Source organism: Ornithorhynchus anatinus, chromosome 5, assembly GCF_004115215.2.
Source record: "Ornithorhynchus anatinus isolate Pmale09 chromosome 5, mOrnAna1.pri.v4, whole genome shotgun sequence".
Classification (NCBI taxonomy): domain Eukaryota; kingdom Metazoa; phylum Chordata; class Mammalia; order Monotremata; family Ornithorhynchidae; genus Ornithorhynchus; species Ornithorhynchus anatinus.
Window position 1 is genome coordinate 72226357 of NC_041732.1, and position 17707 is coordinate 72244063.

Below are 17707 nucleotides of genomic sequence, written 5' to 3' on the forward strand. Positions count from 1 at the left end.
CCTATTAAAATCATTTCTCTTCCAAGAAACCTTTCATGATTAAACTCATATTTCTCCACATTTCTCTATCTGCTCTCTTTTTTGAGAAACTTATCCACTGGGGTCTGTACCTCTTAAGCACTTGATATTCACCTCAGCCCCAGCCTCATATCACTTATATAGATAAGCTTATACTCTGCCACTCCCCTTATCTGCAATTCATTTAAATACCTATTTTCCCTCCTAGGCTGTAAACTCCTTGAGGACAGGGTTCGTATCTACCAACTCTTGTATTGTACTCTTCCAAACAATATAGTGCTCTGTGCACAGGAAATGCTCAATAAATACCTTTAATTGAATGATCCCAGACTGCCCAGAATCCACAAATTCCACCCTCACCAGTCCCTGGGTTCCCAATTTTTGCAGCTTGTCAGGGCCCATCTTTCCCCTGATCCGACCCATGGCATCTGTGACAATGAGTGTAGGGAGGAGGAGGAGGAGGAGGGAGGGAGGTGCCTCTGAGCGTGGGCAGAGTTCATTTGATCATATTTATTGAGCGCTTACTGTGTGCAGAGCACTGTACTAAGCTCTTGGAAAGTACAATTCAGGGACAAATAGAGACAATCCCTACCCAACAAAGGGCTCACAGTCTAGAAGGAGGGAGACAGACATCAAAACAAGTAAACAGGCATCAATATAAATAAGTAGAATTACAGATATAAACACATCATTAATAAAATAAATAGAATGATAAATATGCACATATATACACACATATGTGTACCTCCACTTGTGAGGGGAGGTCTAATTGGATCTGGGTCAGCAACAGAAGTAGGGCTGAGTCAGGATAACCTCACTCTTTCTTTATTCTCATTCATTCTTTCTCAATCTCTCTCAGCCAGCCCACATATACAGCTATTCTATATGTGATTCGCTGATATATCTTATGGAGTCAAAAATCTAAGGGTACCCAGATTCAATAGAAAAACAGGTTGTAGAGAACCATTTTTCAAATAAACAACTAAAAAGTCCTCAAGGAACACTAGAACATTTCTGGAAAAGATACTGCTTTAGATTTCTAGCATATCCCAGGATGCAGGCCAGCTGGGCCATGGGTCTTCATCTCAAACTTTGTCTCTAAGCAACAAGAAGTCAGAGGGGCAGCCATCCGCTCCACTGCCCCCACAGATATTAGCTGGCCAGGCGTCTCTGGCTCGGGCTCCTACCTAGAAGCCAGTTGGAGGGCTGACACTGCCTGAGGCTCAGATAGCATTCTATGGACCCATCCAGGGCTTCATCTTGGAGGCCAAGTTCTAGGCAGAGCCTCAGGCTTTTCATGTGACTGATTTGGAAGCCAAAAGTTGCCTTGGCAGCCAGCTCCCATAGCTCTCAGGAACACAGCCTCCCAAGTGGGTCCTCTGACCTTGGCATCCCTGTCAGTCTCAGTCTCCTGCCTGGCAGAGTCACGGAGATGGTCCCTCAGTGAGTGTCTAGGCCAGCATCACTGCTTCTCTGAGGGTCCTCCACCTCCAGGTTGTGGGGGTGGAAGGTTGAAGGTCCTAAGTTTGGCAAGGACCTGCCAGTGCCCAGCAGACCAGCCCAACATGCTTCCCGCTTTGCTTCTGCTCTGAGGCACCCAGCACTCAGTTGCAGAAAAATTCCCAGCCCCTTTCCCTGGAAGTAGAGCCCAATGCTGAGGCTTCCTTGCTATATAGAGTCACATGCCTGGATCCAGGTGCCTAACTTCCATGCTTCCACCCCTCACCAAGGAGCCAGCAGGCAGAGGAGAGAGAACTCTGTGATTTCTGGGGGTAGGTGGCTACTGTGTCCTCTATTCTTGGTGTCAGCTCCACAGGAGACTTTTTGCCTCAGCCCTGCCTCCAGGAGCTGGTCTCAGGTTTACACTGAATTTGGGAAGGAGCATGGTCTAGTAGAAAGAGCACAGGCTTGGGAGTCAGAGGATGTGGTTTCTAATCCGGGCTCCACCACTTGTAAATTGTATGACCCTGGGAAAGTCACTTAATTTCTCTTTACCTTGTGTCTATCCCAGCATTTAGAATAGTTCTTGACACATTCATTCATTCAATCATATTTATTGAGCACTTATTGTATGCAGAGCACTGTACTAAGCGCTTGTAGTGCACATGGTAGGCACTTAACAAATACCGCAATTATTATTATTGTTATTAATAATGATTTTAACTCTGCTGGATGGGTCTAGGGGCTCCTTCCTCTCAATGTGTGTGGGTGGGTGGGGGGGGAACTGACTGGCAGAGTCTCCATTTCTCCCCAGAGAATAAAGGAAGTATGAGATGGCCCCACTCCAGAGAGGCTCTGTTAGAAGCTTGGAAGGGACCCTTCTTCTCTGGGCCCCTCCCAGAGGCTGAGTGGACCTCTAGACTGTAAACTCATTGTGAGAGGGAACATCAGCTTCCTTCGACTCTGTAGACCATCTCCTTCTCCTCCACACCTTATCTCACCTTGGCTTCACGAACTCCGTCCTCTCCTCGTTCTCGTCATCTTTCTGGCTGTTCATTCTCGGTCTCCTTCGCAGGCTCCTTCTCCCCATCGCATTCTCTAACTGTAGGAGTTCCTCAAGGGTCAGTTCTCGGCTCTCTTCTATTCTCCATCTACACTCACTCCCTTGGTGAACTCATTCGCTCTCATGGCTTCAACTATCATCTCTATGCAGATGACACTCAAATCTACATCTCTGCCCCTGTCCTCTACCCCTCCCTGCAGGCTCGTATCGCCACCTGCCTCCAGGACGTCTCTATCTGGATGTCTGCCCGCCACTCAAAACTCAACATGTCCAAAACTGAGCTCCTCATCTTCCCTCCCAAGCCCTGTCCTCTTTCTGACTTCCCTATCACTGTGGATGGTACGACCATCCTTTCCGTCTCTCAAGCCCGCAACCTTGGTGTCATCCTTGACTCAGCTCTCTCATTCTCCCCACACATCCAATCCATCACCAAGACCTGCCGTTCTCACCTTTATAATATTGCTGGATTCGCCCTTTCCTCTCCACCCAAATGGCTATCTTACTGGTACAGGCTCTCATAATATCCCAGTTGGATTACTGTTTCAGCTTTCTCTCTGATCTCCCTTCCTGCCGTCTCTCCCCGCTCCAGTCTATTCTTCATTCTGCTGCCTGGCTCATCTTCCTGCAGAAACGCTCTGGGCATGTCACTACCCTTCTTAAAAACCTCCAGTGGTTGCCTATCAACCTCCGCACGAAACAAAAACTTCTCACTCTAGGCTTCAAGGCTTTCCATCACCTTGTCCCCTCCTACCTCTTCTCCCTTCTCTCTTCCTACTGCCCACCCCGCACGCTCCGCTCCTCTGCCGCCCACCTCTTCACCGTCCCCCGTTCTCGCCTATCCCGCTGTCGACCCCTGGCCCACGACCTCCCGCTGTCCTGGAATGTCCTCCCTTCTCACCTCTGCCAAACTAACTCTCTTCCCCTCTTCAAAGCCCTACTGAGAGCTCACCTCCTCCAAGAGGCCTTCCCAGACTGAGCTTCCCCTTTTCCCTCTGCTCCCTCTCTGCCTCCCCCTTCACCTCCCCTCAGTTAAGCCCCCTTTTGCCCCCCTTCCCTCTGCTCCTCCCCCTCTCCCTTCCCCTCCCCTCAGCACTGTGCTCATCAGCTCATTTATATATATTTTTATTACCCTATTTATTTTGTCAATGAGATGTACATCCCCTTGATTCTATTTATTGCTATTGTTTTTGTCTGTCTCCCTCAATTAGACTGTAAGCCCGTCAATGGGCAGGGATTGTCTCTATCTGTTGCCAAATTATACATTCCAAGTGCTTAGTACAGTGCTCTGCACATAGTAAGCACTCAATAAATACTATTGAATGAATGAATGAACATATCTACCAATTTTATTATATTGTACTCTCCCAAGCGGTTATTATAGTACTCTGCACATAATAAGTGTTCAATAAATAAGATTGATTGATTGGTCAGCATGTCTCCTCTGGCTCTGTCCAATGGGGAGCAATTATCTTGCCATTGACCAGGGTTTCTCACCCTGTCTGCAAATCTGAGCCACAGTCCCAACTCCAAGTGTTTGAGTTGGGAGGAGAGGACAGTGGTTTCTTCCAAGACAAAATCTGGGCATGTTTAGCTTAGTGGCAAGGTAAAACCCCCCTTTAGACTGTGAAGTCCTTAAGAGCAAGGAATATGTGCCTTATTTCTATTGTAGTCTCTTTAATGCTTGGAACAGTGCTGTGTTCTCTGTAGGCACTTAGTGGTGGGAAGACAGACTGGAGGCCCTGGGGCAGGGGCTCTTCCGAGATCTGGGGGACTATACCCCAGCCATGGGAATAAGGTTCTTCGCTTGGAGTTGTGTGCTAGCTCAGCTGGCTACTTCATCGGAGTCAGCCCCCCCACTGAGAGAGCCCCAGCCCTGGGCCAGAGGAAATGTCTCCTTTGGGGAAGGGGCTCACTTTCAGGCCAGTTGAAATTCTCACCTTAATTCCAGGCTCCAGGCCCAGGTAAGAGGGTTCTGGGCTTTTCTTGGCCATCCTATGGCCCTCACTGGCCCTCTCCTTACTCATTTGATGACCCTGATGAGTGGGGGAAGGAGAGTGGGATAGAAAGGAGTTGAACACTTGTTTCTTTGCCCCTCTGCCTTCTGGGGCCCAGGGCTGGAGGGGACCAGACCAGAGAGGAGAGATTTCTGAGTAGTCAGTTCCGCCCCCTCACACCGGGCTCCCATGGGCTGATAGTGTGACTGGTAGTGTGACTGGGAGCCGACCCTTGGGTGTTCCTCATTCATTCATTCATTCATTCATTCATTCATTCATTCATTCATTCAATAGTATTTATTGAGTGCTTACTATGTGCAGAGCACTGTATTAAGCGCTTGGAATGTACAATTTGGCAACAGATGGAGACAATCCCCGCCCAATAACGGGCTCACAGTCTAAACTGGAGAGACAGATTTAGTATCAGTCTTCCCTGGCAGCTCTGCCCCTCCTTTGTGGACCCTCTTGGGAGGAATAGGAGGTGGCTCAGGAAAATTTGGCCCCAAAACTTCCTTTTTCTGAGGATTGGGGAGTGGGATTTAGAGTTGGGCCTGGTGGGAAAGGAGTGAGAAATGCTCTGAGTTTATGCTGGAGAGGGACAGAAGCAAGGTAGGTCAAGAGATGAGGATGTTGAAGAGGGAGGATGGAGGAAGGGGGAATGAAGTGGAGAAGAAGAGGGAAGGGGGAGGAACACCGGGGCTGGGAGTCAGAAGGCCATGGGTTCTAATCCCCCCTCTGCCACTTGTGACCTTGGGCAAGTCCTTTCACTTCTCCGTGCCTCAGTTATCTCATCTGTAAAATGGGAACTAAGACTGTGAGCCCCATGTGGGACATAGGACTGTGTCCAACTCGATTTGCTTGTATCCACCCCAGGGTTTAGTATAGTGCCTGACACAGAGTAAGTGCTTAACAAGTACCCTCATTGTAAGTGGTTAGTACAGAGCTCTACACACAGTAAGTGCTTAATAAATACGATTGAATGAATGAGAAAGGAGGCAGGGCAAAATACTGAAAGAGCAGAAGAGCCGGGGCCTAGGAGAGGGTGGGAGGAACAGGCCTTGGGAACCGGGTGGAGAAAGCACATTCTTTGTCGTCTCCACCTGTAGATGAATCATTTGTAGGTACCTGGATGGGGGCTTTGGGCTTTCATTTCCCCTGGAGTTTCTATTTAGGCTGGAGGTGGGAGGGAGAGCGGTGGGCCCCCGCCATTCATCTGTATTAGCTTTCTCAGGCCCTGCGGCCCAGGGTTACCAAGGCTACTGCAACAAACAATACCCGATGGAAAACAGTGCCATGCGTTATCATTGATGGCCGCTGCCTGAGCTGATTAAGAATTAACGAGGACGAGCCTGAGTTGGCCCCCGTGCACTGATCAGGTTTAAAGGGCCTAGATTAGGGGCAGGATTAGAGCTCCAGACCGAGTTGACTCAGGCCACTGTCCTTCCACTCCAGGAGGCCAACATTTCCTTCTAAGCAGGCAGCGGGGCTTTCAGAAGAGGAAGTCGGGCTGGACAGTCTTAGAGGAGTTAAGGGTCAGGAAGATGGGGTTTGCTCGGAAACTCTTGGCTCCCTGTTCTGGAGTCCTCGGGCTTTGGCATGGGGTGGATCAGGCCAGGGAGAAGAAAGACTTAGCCCGGTATTTTGCACTCAGGAGGTGCTCAGTAAATGCCATTAGTACTACTAATTGGTACTACAGCTTCCTTCTTTTCCCCTCTCCCCTTAGCTGGGAAGCAGAAAAAGCAATGCTTGTCTCCCTAACTCTTTTTATGTTGTACTCTCCCAAGTGTGTATACAGTGCTCTACACACAGTAAGCACTCAGTAAATATGACTGTCTCATGCTCAACTCACTAGGGAGTGCTACCCACTGCTGGGAAGAGATCTGGGAATCCCAGAAGTTATTGTCAGTGTTCGTCAGGGGTAGAGGAAAGTCCTCCCGCTTTCAGTACCCCCTCACCACTGGCTCTGAGCTTGTCACAGTTTTGTGGTGAGGGTGACTCAGGAGCCAGAGGTGGACACAGGGAAGAGGTCAAAATGGGGTCAAAATGATCTACCTGTTCATTCATTAATTCATTCAATCATTTATTGAGTGCTTACTGTGTGCAGAGCACTGTACTAAGTGCTTGGAAGAATACAATACAACAATAAAAATTCCAGGCCCACAAGGAGTCCCTCCTGCTCTTCATCATCATTAATGGTATTTCATTCATTCAATTGCATTTATTGAGCGCTTACTGTGTGCAGATCACTGAATATTTATTGAGTACTTATTGTTTGCAGAGTTCTGAACTAAATACGGTGCAATACAACAGAGTTGGAAGACATGTTCTCAGCCCACACTGAGTTTACAATGCGCAGGGATAGACAGACATTAATATAAATGAATAATTTATAATATATAATTTATAGGCATGTCATAAATTCTGTGTGGCTGAGGGTGGGACGAATATCAAATACCCAAAGGTCACAGATCCAAGTACATGGATGACACAGAAGAAGAGGGAGCGGGGGGGAAAGCAAGGCTCAATTGGGGAAGGCCTCCTGGAGGAAATGTGACCTCAATAAGGCTTTCAAGGTGGGAAGAGTGGAGGTCTGGTGCATATGGAGGGGGAGAGAGTTCCAGACCAGAGGAAGATGTGGAAAAGGGGTCAGCAGTGAGCTAGATGAGATCAGGGCACACTGAGCAAGCTGGCACTAGAGGAGCCAATCCTACAATGCCCTTAAGTCTGAGGACTGTGGGGCAATGTTCCCCATTGTTTGGCACTGAAGAAATTATAGTCTGAGAATACCAAGTCCCAGAACAGCTCCTTTTTCTTTGTCATTCATCCTTGGAGAGACTTAACTCAGAGGTGTGACTCTCCATTGGCTTGGTGCAAGCCCAGAGGCAGAACATGTGTGAATCATAACAATATAAGGCCAATCACAATGTCATTTTTGGACAAAAACCAGGATTCTTCCAGCCCAGGATTTTGTCTCCCACAGGGGCAACAGGACGCTTGGAAAGGATGCTCGGAAGAACTGTGGCACAGTTCCCCTCCTGGACAGCAGTCCTAAGGTTGGTGATGAGGGACCCCTACCCAGACTTCTGCCTTAGCCAAAGTCCCTTACTATAGAGAGTGCCTGTAATCCTGCCCAAGATGATTTCTAGATTTCTGGTAAAAAGAGATTCCTAAAAATGGATGATTTTCCTGATTCCCAGCCTTTACACTAAGATTCCAAAATTTTCCTTTCTTTCTTAAACTGCTCTCTCAGAGTCAATTGTTAAAAACAATTATCCAGGCACTAATCAGTCTTCTCTTCTCCAGATCTTAATCCCAGGTCTTTTGGCTCACTCACAGATGATTTCCCAGCATGAGGGGTCCCTAGCCCCCACCCTTCAGACCCAGGTCCCCTGGCCTCAGGACCCTCCCTGCCCTCCTCCCCTAAGTCTGAAAATTGTCTTGAGAGCTAGTTGCCTCCAGCCCCCTCCCTGGGTCTCCCTGCCAGGGTCTGTATAGTTCCAAACTGAAGTTTCCAGGGAGTGTAATGGAGATTCCCCATCCCCCACCCCTAAATAATTAATAGGACTGTGAACTGAGAGAGAGTTCACAAAACAGGGGAGGGGAGGGGATGCAGGGGAGCCTAGGGATGCAGACCGCCCCCTTCCCTATGTCCCCTTGGTAGGTTGGGGTAGTGGAAAGCTCACAGAGGTACAGGTCAAAGGGCTGGGGGAGGTGGGAGGGGCAATCACAATCCCTGAACCATCCCTGACCCTTCTTCTCAAGGTTCTGCTCCAACCATCTGGGAAGCAGCGTGACCTAGTGGTTAGAGCACGGGCCTGGGAGTCAGATGGACCTGGGTTCTAATCCCGGCTCTGCCACCTATCTGCTGTGTACCTTTGGGCAAGTCACTTAACTTCTCTGGGCCTCAGTCACCTCATCTGTAAAATGGGGATTAAGACTGTGAACCCCAAGTGGGATAGGGACTGTGTCCTGCCTGATTAGCTTGAATCTACCCTAGTGCTTAAAACAGTCCTTGACACATAGTAGGTGCTTAACAAACACCATCATCATAACCATATCCCTGGAGATGGGGATTAATGCTGCATTCTTCATGACCTCAGCTCCCCTCTTACTCCAGGTACCGCGAGCACTCATGCATTCTGAGTGCAATCTGGCTCAACTTCCTGCTGTTTCTCTCCCATCTGCTTACTGCCTTGGACAGGCTTGTCTCAGGTAAGGGGGCAGAACCAGGGGGAAACAAGTCCTCTAGATTGTAAGCTAATTGTGGGCAGGGGATGTGTTTGTTATATTGTTAAATTGTACTCTCCCAAGCATTTTGTATAATGCTCTGCACACAGTAAGTGCTCAATCACTACAATTGACCGACGACTGACTTCTCCAGCCCTGATCTGCCAGTTTCTTCCTGCCTCAGGCTGCAGGCTGGCTGGGTGGATAACTGAGTGGAGGGAAAGAAGGCAGAAGCAGTAGAAATAGTAAAGGCTTTTAATGAGCATCTACTAAATTCAATGTTCCATACTAAAAGTTTTGGAAGTAGAAAAATAAGACGTTCCCTTCTTACAAGGAATCTATAATGTAGGAATAATAATAGTGGTATTTATTAAGCGTATACGATGTGTCAAGCACTAAGCACTGGAGTCTTGTCTTGCCTTATGCCATCGAGTTGTATCCGACCCATAGCAACTCCATGGCCACATCTGTCCCATATCACCCCACCTCTGCTATTGTTCTGGTAGTGAATCCATAGAGTTTTCTTGGTAAAAACATGGAAGTGGTTTATCGCTGCCTTCTTCCGCGCAGTAGGAGGAACAGCATAGCCTAGTGGCAAGAGCATGGGCTCGGGAATCAGAGGTCGTGGGTTCTAATCCCAGTTCTGCCACTTGTCTGCGGTGTGACCTTGAGCAAGGCACTTAACTTCTCTGTGCCTCAGTTACCTCATCTGTGAAATGGGGATTGAAACTGTGAATCCCACGTAGGACAACCTGATTACCTTGTGTTTACCCCAGTGCTTAGAACGGTGTTTGGCACATAGTAAGCACTTAAATACTATACTTACAATTATTGTTAAACTTTTGAGTTTCCACCCTAGACTCTCCCATTCTGCTGTTGCCCAGCATGGGTGAGTTTTGACTTGTAGCAGATTGTCTTCCAATTGCCAGCCACTGCCCAAGTTAGGAATGGAATGGGTATGCCTCCCAGGTGCGACCCTGAGAGGGACAAGCTCTGGGGTAGATACAAGATAATCAGGTCCCACATAGGACTCACAGCTTAGGAGGGAGAACAACTATTGAATCCCACACTTTGCAGATGAGGGAAGTGAAGCACAGAGAAGTTAAGTGACTTGCCGAAGGTCACACAGCAGATAAGTGATAGGGTCGGTATTGGAATCCAGGTCCTCTGATTCCCAGGCCCATGCTCTTTCCACTAGGCTATGCTGCTTCTCTAGAGAAACAGATATGTAGATATATTATTAAGCAGAGGAATCAAAATGAATAAAACTGAATGTTCAATCAAATATACCCATCTGTGCAAGTCCCAAGGAGGGACATAAATAAATGAATAAATGAGGGACATTAAGTGCAAGATGTGGCTGAAGTGTTGATCAAATGAGGGATTCTCCTATTTAGTTGAGGACACTTGGAGCAAGTGGGATTATAAGAGTTCAGTAGTAGGATTTGGGACGTGGGACAGCGCTGCTCCCCATCTGGGGCTCAAGGCTAGCCTGATTCCTTCAGGTCTCAGGCTGTCCTTCGAGAAAGTTAGGATCAACTTGGCAACACTCCAAGTGCTTCAGAAGAAGAAGAATCTCAGTCTTGTGAGGAGAGTGGAAAGGAATGGTCTCTTAGTGGATGGGGGAGGAGATGGGGCAGTTTGGGGGGAGCATAGCCAAGGAACTGAATCCCCTGCACGGACAACTCTATACTCTTTGACCCAACTGGTCACACTTTCACAACCAGAGAGGGACAGAAGCATCCTATTAAATGCACACTCACACACACTCTCAACACCCACAATATCATACAAAGTCTATCACGATTTTGCTAAATAGTGGATACACCCTAACATAGACACTCTAAGCATACTCATACACACACACACACACACACACACACACACGAGTAACATGCCCTGTCTAACCCACATCCAAATACATTCTCCCACAGTAATACAAGTGGACACTATTTTCCAAAGTGTTGTCTTTTGAATTCGAAGATGACACAGTCTGCAGTGAAGACTACCTAAAGAGTGAGTGTGGCTGTAAAGGCTGATGTGGGACAGACAACCTTGACAACACTTTTCACTCACAAAGATTGTCCCTTGCTCTACTGATATTTGCTGTTTGTGGCTCCTGGTGCTGTTTTTGATGTTGTTTCTTTTGTCTTAAAATCCCCTTGAGACTTCTACTTTCAAAGAGTAGCTCCTTTCTGGATTGCAGGGCACTAGGGTGCCTGTCAGCTGCAAGTTGCTTTCCATCTTTCAGTTGTGGTATCATATCATTTGAGGCTGTCTTTTGTTGCAGTCTTAAAAACATTTCCTCCACCCCATGTTGCTTTAAATTGGCCCATTTCAGCTCACCGTTTAGCAGCTGTTCTCTGTCACCTGTTCTCTCATGCCCCACTAGGCAAAGTGGGGTTGAGATGGACCTGACTGTGATGCTGGGGAGAATGACTCCATTTAAGGACTTTTTGTTTATGATCCTGCCTTGCCACTTCATTTTGAATATGGCCTGTATGGCTTATTGAACTACTCAAGTTAACTGAGGTGTTTTTGTTGAGTCATGAATTAAAAGTTTATATACAAGGTTGACAGCACTCCAGCTATTTAGATCTTCATTTAGGTCTGGTGCCCTATTCTCCACCCCCAAGCCCCCGACTCTGAGAAGCTCCCCACCAAATTTTCTGGCCTTCTTGACTTGATTTAATATTTGCGATGGTGTTTGTTAAGCACTTACTATGTGTCAAGAACTGTTCTAAGTGCTGGCGTAGATACAAGCTAATCAGGTTGATCACCTTCCCTGTCCCACGTGGGGCTCACAGTCTTAATCCCCATATAACAGATGCGGTAACTGAGGCCCAGAGAAATAAAGCGACTTGCCCAAGGTCACATAGGAGAGAAATGGTGGAGATGGGATTAGACCCCAGGTCCTTCTGACTCCCAGCCCCATGCTCTATCCACTAGCCCATTCTGCTTCCTAGTGCTGGAGTAGATATAAAATATACAGATCCCACTTGGGGCTCATAGTTTAAGAAGGAGGCAGCACAAGTATTGAATCCCCACTTTGCAGATGAAGGAACTGAGGCACCAGAAGTTAAGAGACTTGCCCAAGGTCTCGCAGCAGACAAGTAGCAGAGCTGGGATTATAACCCAGTTCCTCTAACTCCCAGGCCCATGATCTTTCTACTAGGCCACGCTGCTACTCATTCTTCATTGTATATCATTGCATCACTGAACTCTGTGCTGCTCTGATAGAGGGGCCATTCAATTCTGCACTGCCAATTAAGATCTTTGATTGTCTATAGGGTTTCCCTGGTGCAGGCTGATACATGACCTCAGTTTTCTTCAGACTTATTGTCGGCCATTGTGTTGGGCTGACTCTCCAAAGCAGTTCACAATGTCTTCTTGGGTGTGTGCCTCTAGGGTGCAGTCAACCACGTTTAATACTACTCTTGAATGACTGTCTCTACTTTCAATGATGCTCACGGCCTCTTGAGTGGGAAGAGTTTCTAGGAGGATTAGAAGTCTATTCGAATGCCAAGGCTCAGGTCCCTTGTTGCATCCTCCAGCATGACTGCAGAAAAGAAATTAAACTGACTTGGACCTCCTACACAACCCTGATTTCCCCATGGCCTATCAGTCAATCAATCAACTGATGTATTTAGTGCAGTGCATGGGAGAGTACAACATTCCCTGCCCATAAAGATTGACTATGGGGGGTAGATTAGTTAGGCAAGGCATGCCATCCAGCCATGCCATCTCAGGACTATGACCAGACACTCTTTAAACACACATGCTTACATGGGCAAGCATGTTGACTCATACCCTTACATGGATGAATATGCATGGCCTAGACCAATAAAATAACACATGAATGTACACTGGCCCAGTGGAAGTAAACAACACTCACTCACACAGTCACTCACACAGTCAGCCACCAATCCCTCTCCACCTGAATCCTCACTTCACTGATCCCCCCCCAGCTAGTGTCTTTTCCCTCTGCTACCTCTATGTCCGAGACAAAGGCGCTGTCTTATCTTCGCTCCACACACGCTGGGGACAAAGGGCCGGTGGGTGACCTGTCCCAGACTGAGAATCATGGCTCAGGTGGGGCTGATCAGGCAAAGCCATCTGGTCCCACGGTTGGTCGAAATCGCCACCTGCACTTTGGTGCATCCCGAGGCAGTGGTTCTTGTGGAGCGTGGTGGAAGCGCGGGGTACCAGAGCTTCCCCCAGCCCTGGTCTAGGGTAGTCTGAGTGCTGCCTCGAGGATAGGTCTACAATCCACTCTGGGAGCCTTGCTGGACCCCCCCAGCATTTTTTTGGGGGGGACTCAGAATCCCAGTCAATGAGAATCACACATTTGCAAGCTGTACCACCCCCGAGCAGCATAGCCTACTGGAAAGAGCTTGGGCCTGGGAGTCAGGGGACCTGGGTGGGTTCTAATCCCAGCTCTGCCACTTGCCTGCTTTATGACTTTGGGCAAGTCATTTAATTTCCCTGTGATTCAGTTTCTTCATCAGAAAATGGGAATAGAATATCTGTTCCCCCTCCTCCTTAGACTGTGAGCTGTATGTCAGACAGGGACTGTATTATCTTTTAATCTGATTATCCTTTATCAGTGCTGATTATCTTCTATCTACCCCAGCTCTATGCTCTCTATCCCAGTTCCCAGGGCTGACATATAGTGCTTAACCAATACCATTATTATCAATCTCACTAATAATAATAATGATGATAATAAAAACTTCTCACTCTAGGCTTCAAAGCCCTCCATCACCTTGCCCCCTCCTACCTCTCTTCCCTTCTCTCTTTCCACTGCCCACTGCGCACGCTCCGCTCCTCTGCCGCCCACCTCCTCACCATCCCCCGTTCTTGACTATCCTACCGTCGACCCCTGGGCCACGTCCTCCCGCGGTTCTGGAATGCCCTCCCTCCTCACCTCCGCCAAACAAATTCTCTTCCCTTCTTCAAAGCCCTACTTAAAGCTCACCTCCTCCAAGAGGCCTTTCCAGACTGAGCTCCCCTTCTCCCTCTGCTCCCTCTGCTCCCCCCCTACCCCCCCCTTCACTCTCCTCAACTAAGTCCTCTTTTCCCCGTGGCTTAGTGGAAAGAGCCTGGGCTTGGGAGCCAGAGGTCATGGGTTCTAATCCCGGCTCCGCCGCTTGTCAGCTGTGTGACCTTGGGCAAGTCACTTAACTTCTCTGTGCCTCAGTGACCTCATCTGTAAAATGGGAATGAAGACTGTGAGCCCCACGTGGGACAACCTGATGACCTTGTATCCCCTCAGCGCTTAGAACAGTGCTTGGCACATAGCAAGCGTTTAACAAATATCAACATTATTATTATTATTATTGTTCCCCCCTTTCCCTCTGCTCCTCCCCCTCTCTTTTCCTCTCCCCTCAGCACTGTACTCGTCCGCTCAACTGTATATATTTTCATTACCCTATTTATTTTGTTAATGAGATGTACATCACCTTGATTCTATTTATTTGCTATTGTTTTAATGAGATGATCATCCCCTTGATTCTATTTATTGCTATTCTTGTCTGTCTGTGTTCCCCGATTAGACTGTAAACTCGTCAAAAGGCAGGGACTGTTTCTGTTACCTATTTGTACATTCCAAGCGCTTAGTACAGTGCTCTGCACATAGTAAGCGCTCAATAAATACTATTCAATGAATGAATGAATAAAAAGTAGTTCCTGGCATAGCCAAATGGCGAGCCACTGGAACCAGTCAGAACCAAGTGCAGATAGGGCTGGTGAGGTCCTCCTCACCTTGTTTAGGGCTTGGCCCTCTTCAGCCCTTTCTGGTCCTCAGTGCTCCTCAACCCCTTCTGGGGTCAGTCCCTTAAAACCTTATGTGGGGCTTGGTCCCCCTCAACTCTGCCTGGGGCTCAGTCTTTTCCTCCCACTCTTCATCATTTGTCCTCAGATGTCATCAGTGGGATTTGATTTTAATACTCTTGTAAGTTGACAGAATGACGTTCAACCAGGGGATTCTAGATATTGTTTCTGAAGAAACCTTGAAACCAGATGGCTTCTTTCAAACAGCAGACTTGCCCTCCCCCTGCCTCCTCAGAAAGAGGCCAAGGAGTGAACCAGGGACCCCCCTGCTCTCTTATCAATCCTGCCTGGGGCACCCTGCATAGAAGCAGCATGGATTAGTGGAAAGAGCCTGGGCTTGGGAGTCAGAGGTCATGGGTTCTAATCCCAGCTCTGCCACTTGTCTGCTGTGTGACCTTGGGCAAGTCATTTAACTTCTCTGTGCCTCAGTTCCCTCATCCGTAAAAGGGGGATTAAAACTGTGAGCCCCATATGGGACAACCTGATTACCTTGTATCTATCCCAGCGCCTAGAAAAGTGGTTGGCATATAGTAAGTGCTTAACAAATACCACCATTATTATTATTATTTGGCCACAGTTAGGTCTGCCACACAAATTAGCACAGCTCCACAGGCCTGGGATGGGAGAGAAATAATGGTAAATGAAATTAAATTAAAATGGAAACTAAAATCTACAACCCAGTACTGCATGTTTTCAACCCAGTGGATGTTCTTTGTTATCAAGTGCATGATTGCTTGACACAGGGGAAAACTGGGGAAAGGGTTAGAGATGGGGGGAGGGTAATACACTCTTTTTCTTTTTTCCCATTCTGCCAAACAGCTTGTGTCCAGGGTAGACTACATGGGTTCATGATGCATAACGAGCTCTTTGGAAGTTTAGCGTTAAGGAAGAGAAGGTGGCTGGTTTCAAACAGCTTATTGGTAGGGTGAGGAAAGGGAGGGGAGAAAGAAGAATGGACGATCCTGGCTGTGAGAGAGTGGGGTGGTTATCATCCACAATGCCAGGTTTTCTATTTGCTTTAGCAAACCCCGGGGGAGAAGTCATTTTTGGAGACCCAAAGCCTGAGCAATGTTTGGAATGCCTCACCAGAGGGGATTGGGGGCTGTAGAGAGCTGAGCCCCCAGGCCAGAGGTAGCTGGAATCCTCTAATTCCAGTCTAATTCCTTAGAGAGAGGGGTGAGGGCCTCTCCTCTCTCCCTCCCCCACCCCCAACCCAGGATGAATCACACGCAGGAAACCGGGCAGCATCCCGAGCTGAGCGTCTTACTTTGGGCAGTGCCCTGCGAGGAGTCGCAGGGAAGGGAGGTCTCCTTTGGCTGCGGCGTAGTGGATTGGCAGGGCCCCGGTGTCCGTGGCCAGGGTGGGGTCGCTCTCCCCAAAGCGCAGCAACCAGTCCACTATCTCATGGTGGCCAAACCGGGCGGCCAGATGCAAAACCGTGGCACCAGAATTGTCCTTGTCCTGGTGGGGGGAGGGTAGAGACCAAAGTAAGAGAGACCAAAGCAAAAGGCCCCTGATTAGCAGGGATCAGTAGCCGGCCTGCCCTAGATTTTCAGCTTGCCAGCCAGCACATCTTAACACCCAAGCCAGTAACCAAACTCCCGATGGCCACCCCTGGGGCCTTTGAGTTTGAGAGCACACCGCCTCTCTCTACTGCTTCTCTCCACCTTGCCATATTAAAAACACAACCCAAGGGAATGAGTGTTCATTTGAAGTTCTGCTTGTCCTTTGAGTTTTTTTATGGCAGGAGAAAATGCTCCTTATCATAGTGAGCCTCTCAGCTGCTTCTGCAGAGATAGACAGGGCTCAGGGGCAGGGGGCATCTGCAGGCAGAGGTAGAGGCTCCTTAAACTTTTGCAGTGGATAAACTGCATCAGTGGGTCATGAATTGAGAGAGGATGACCCAGAGATAGGCCTGAGGCCCAAACTACTCTGCCCTTTCGAGTCTGGCGATCTTGGTATAGCAGTCCGATACATGGGAGTCTGGGAAAAAAGCTTTTGGTTCGCCCAAGGTTAGCTTTCTTAGCTTTCTGTTCACCCATCAGTCTTGGAATAAGTCAGATGGAGAGTTTGAGGAGGAGAAAAGAATTCAGAGATGAGAGGGATGACTCTTAAATAGCAAATAGTGGAACTGAGGAAGAAAGGAAAGGAACAAGGGGAATCTCATCTTAAGGGAAGTGTAGGGGAAAAAAACAAAGATTTACAGAGTCTGGCTTGTGTCCAGATCTCATTGCCTAGAGTGGACTCCTATGGGAGGTCTCTAGAGGAGGTGTCAGAGTGACCCAGGCTCTGCCCTAAAGGAGGGAGCCAGATGGAGATGGGAGGAGCTGGGAGGAGCAGGAGGAAGATTCGCCCTTCCAGAGGTGAAGCAGCTGGGTGTATAGTGTTGGGGCCCAGGGCATCATGTGGGTGTCCTACCCTGCAGCCTGGAGCCTCTGTGACATTGTGAACTGGTCCTTCCAGAAGCTTCTGTCCATTGGCCAAGTAGGGCCTCTGGGACCCTTGGAAATTGGGCCCCCCTGGAAGTCAGGTCAAAGCCTGGCTCCTGGGTCATTGGCACAACTCTGGACTCCCTGAGCCAGACTGAAGAATGGGTCATTTGAGCTGCACCAAGCTGCCTGCTCCCTCTTCCTCCTCCTCCTCCTTGTCCCCATCCTCATCCTCCTTCTATGCACCCCCCAACTCCCCGTAGAGGGAGCCTTTGGCTTTCAGACCTTGAACCTGCTTGGCAGCTAGAAGAGCTGTGAGGTCCAACAACAGTCTTAACCAAAGCCCTCTCCTCCCCCCCCCCCCCATACCCTGGCCTCCTCTAGTTGGCCTCTTAAGCCACAGGCGGACATCACATGCTCTCACCTGCCACACTGTAGCCAGCAAGCTTCTTAGGGTGGGGGAAGGGGAGAGAGAGGGAAACGGCCAACAGACTACTAGGAGGGTTTCTGGCTTTCTGCATCCCCATGTCTGCATGGGCTGGGCTGAAATGCGCCCTCCTTCCGTTCTTCCCACAAGGTTAGAGGTTGGGGGCAGCCTTGGGGAACAGCCACCCCACCACTGAAGGCCAGGGTGGCTAGGGCAGGGTCTGAATGGAAAACGCCTCTAAACTCAGGGAGGGGCAAGGGCATGCCCTCCCTCGGTG

General features: G+C 48.7%; 1 protein-coding gene across 1 annotated transcript in view; it reads right to left on the reverse strand.

The window, feature by feature from the left end:
- ESPN (espin) overlaps positions 1-17707 on the reverse strand; it is a 58520-nt gene that overhangs the window by 38817 nt on the left and 1996 nt on the right. The window contains exon 2 of the mRNA XM_039912086.1: positions 15842-16035. Coding sequence (XP_039768020.1) covers positions 15842-16035 — 194 coding nt within the window. The remainder of the gene's footprint in view (positions 1-15841; positions 16036-17707) is intronic.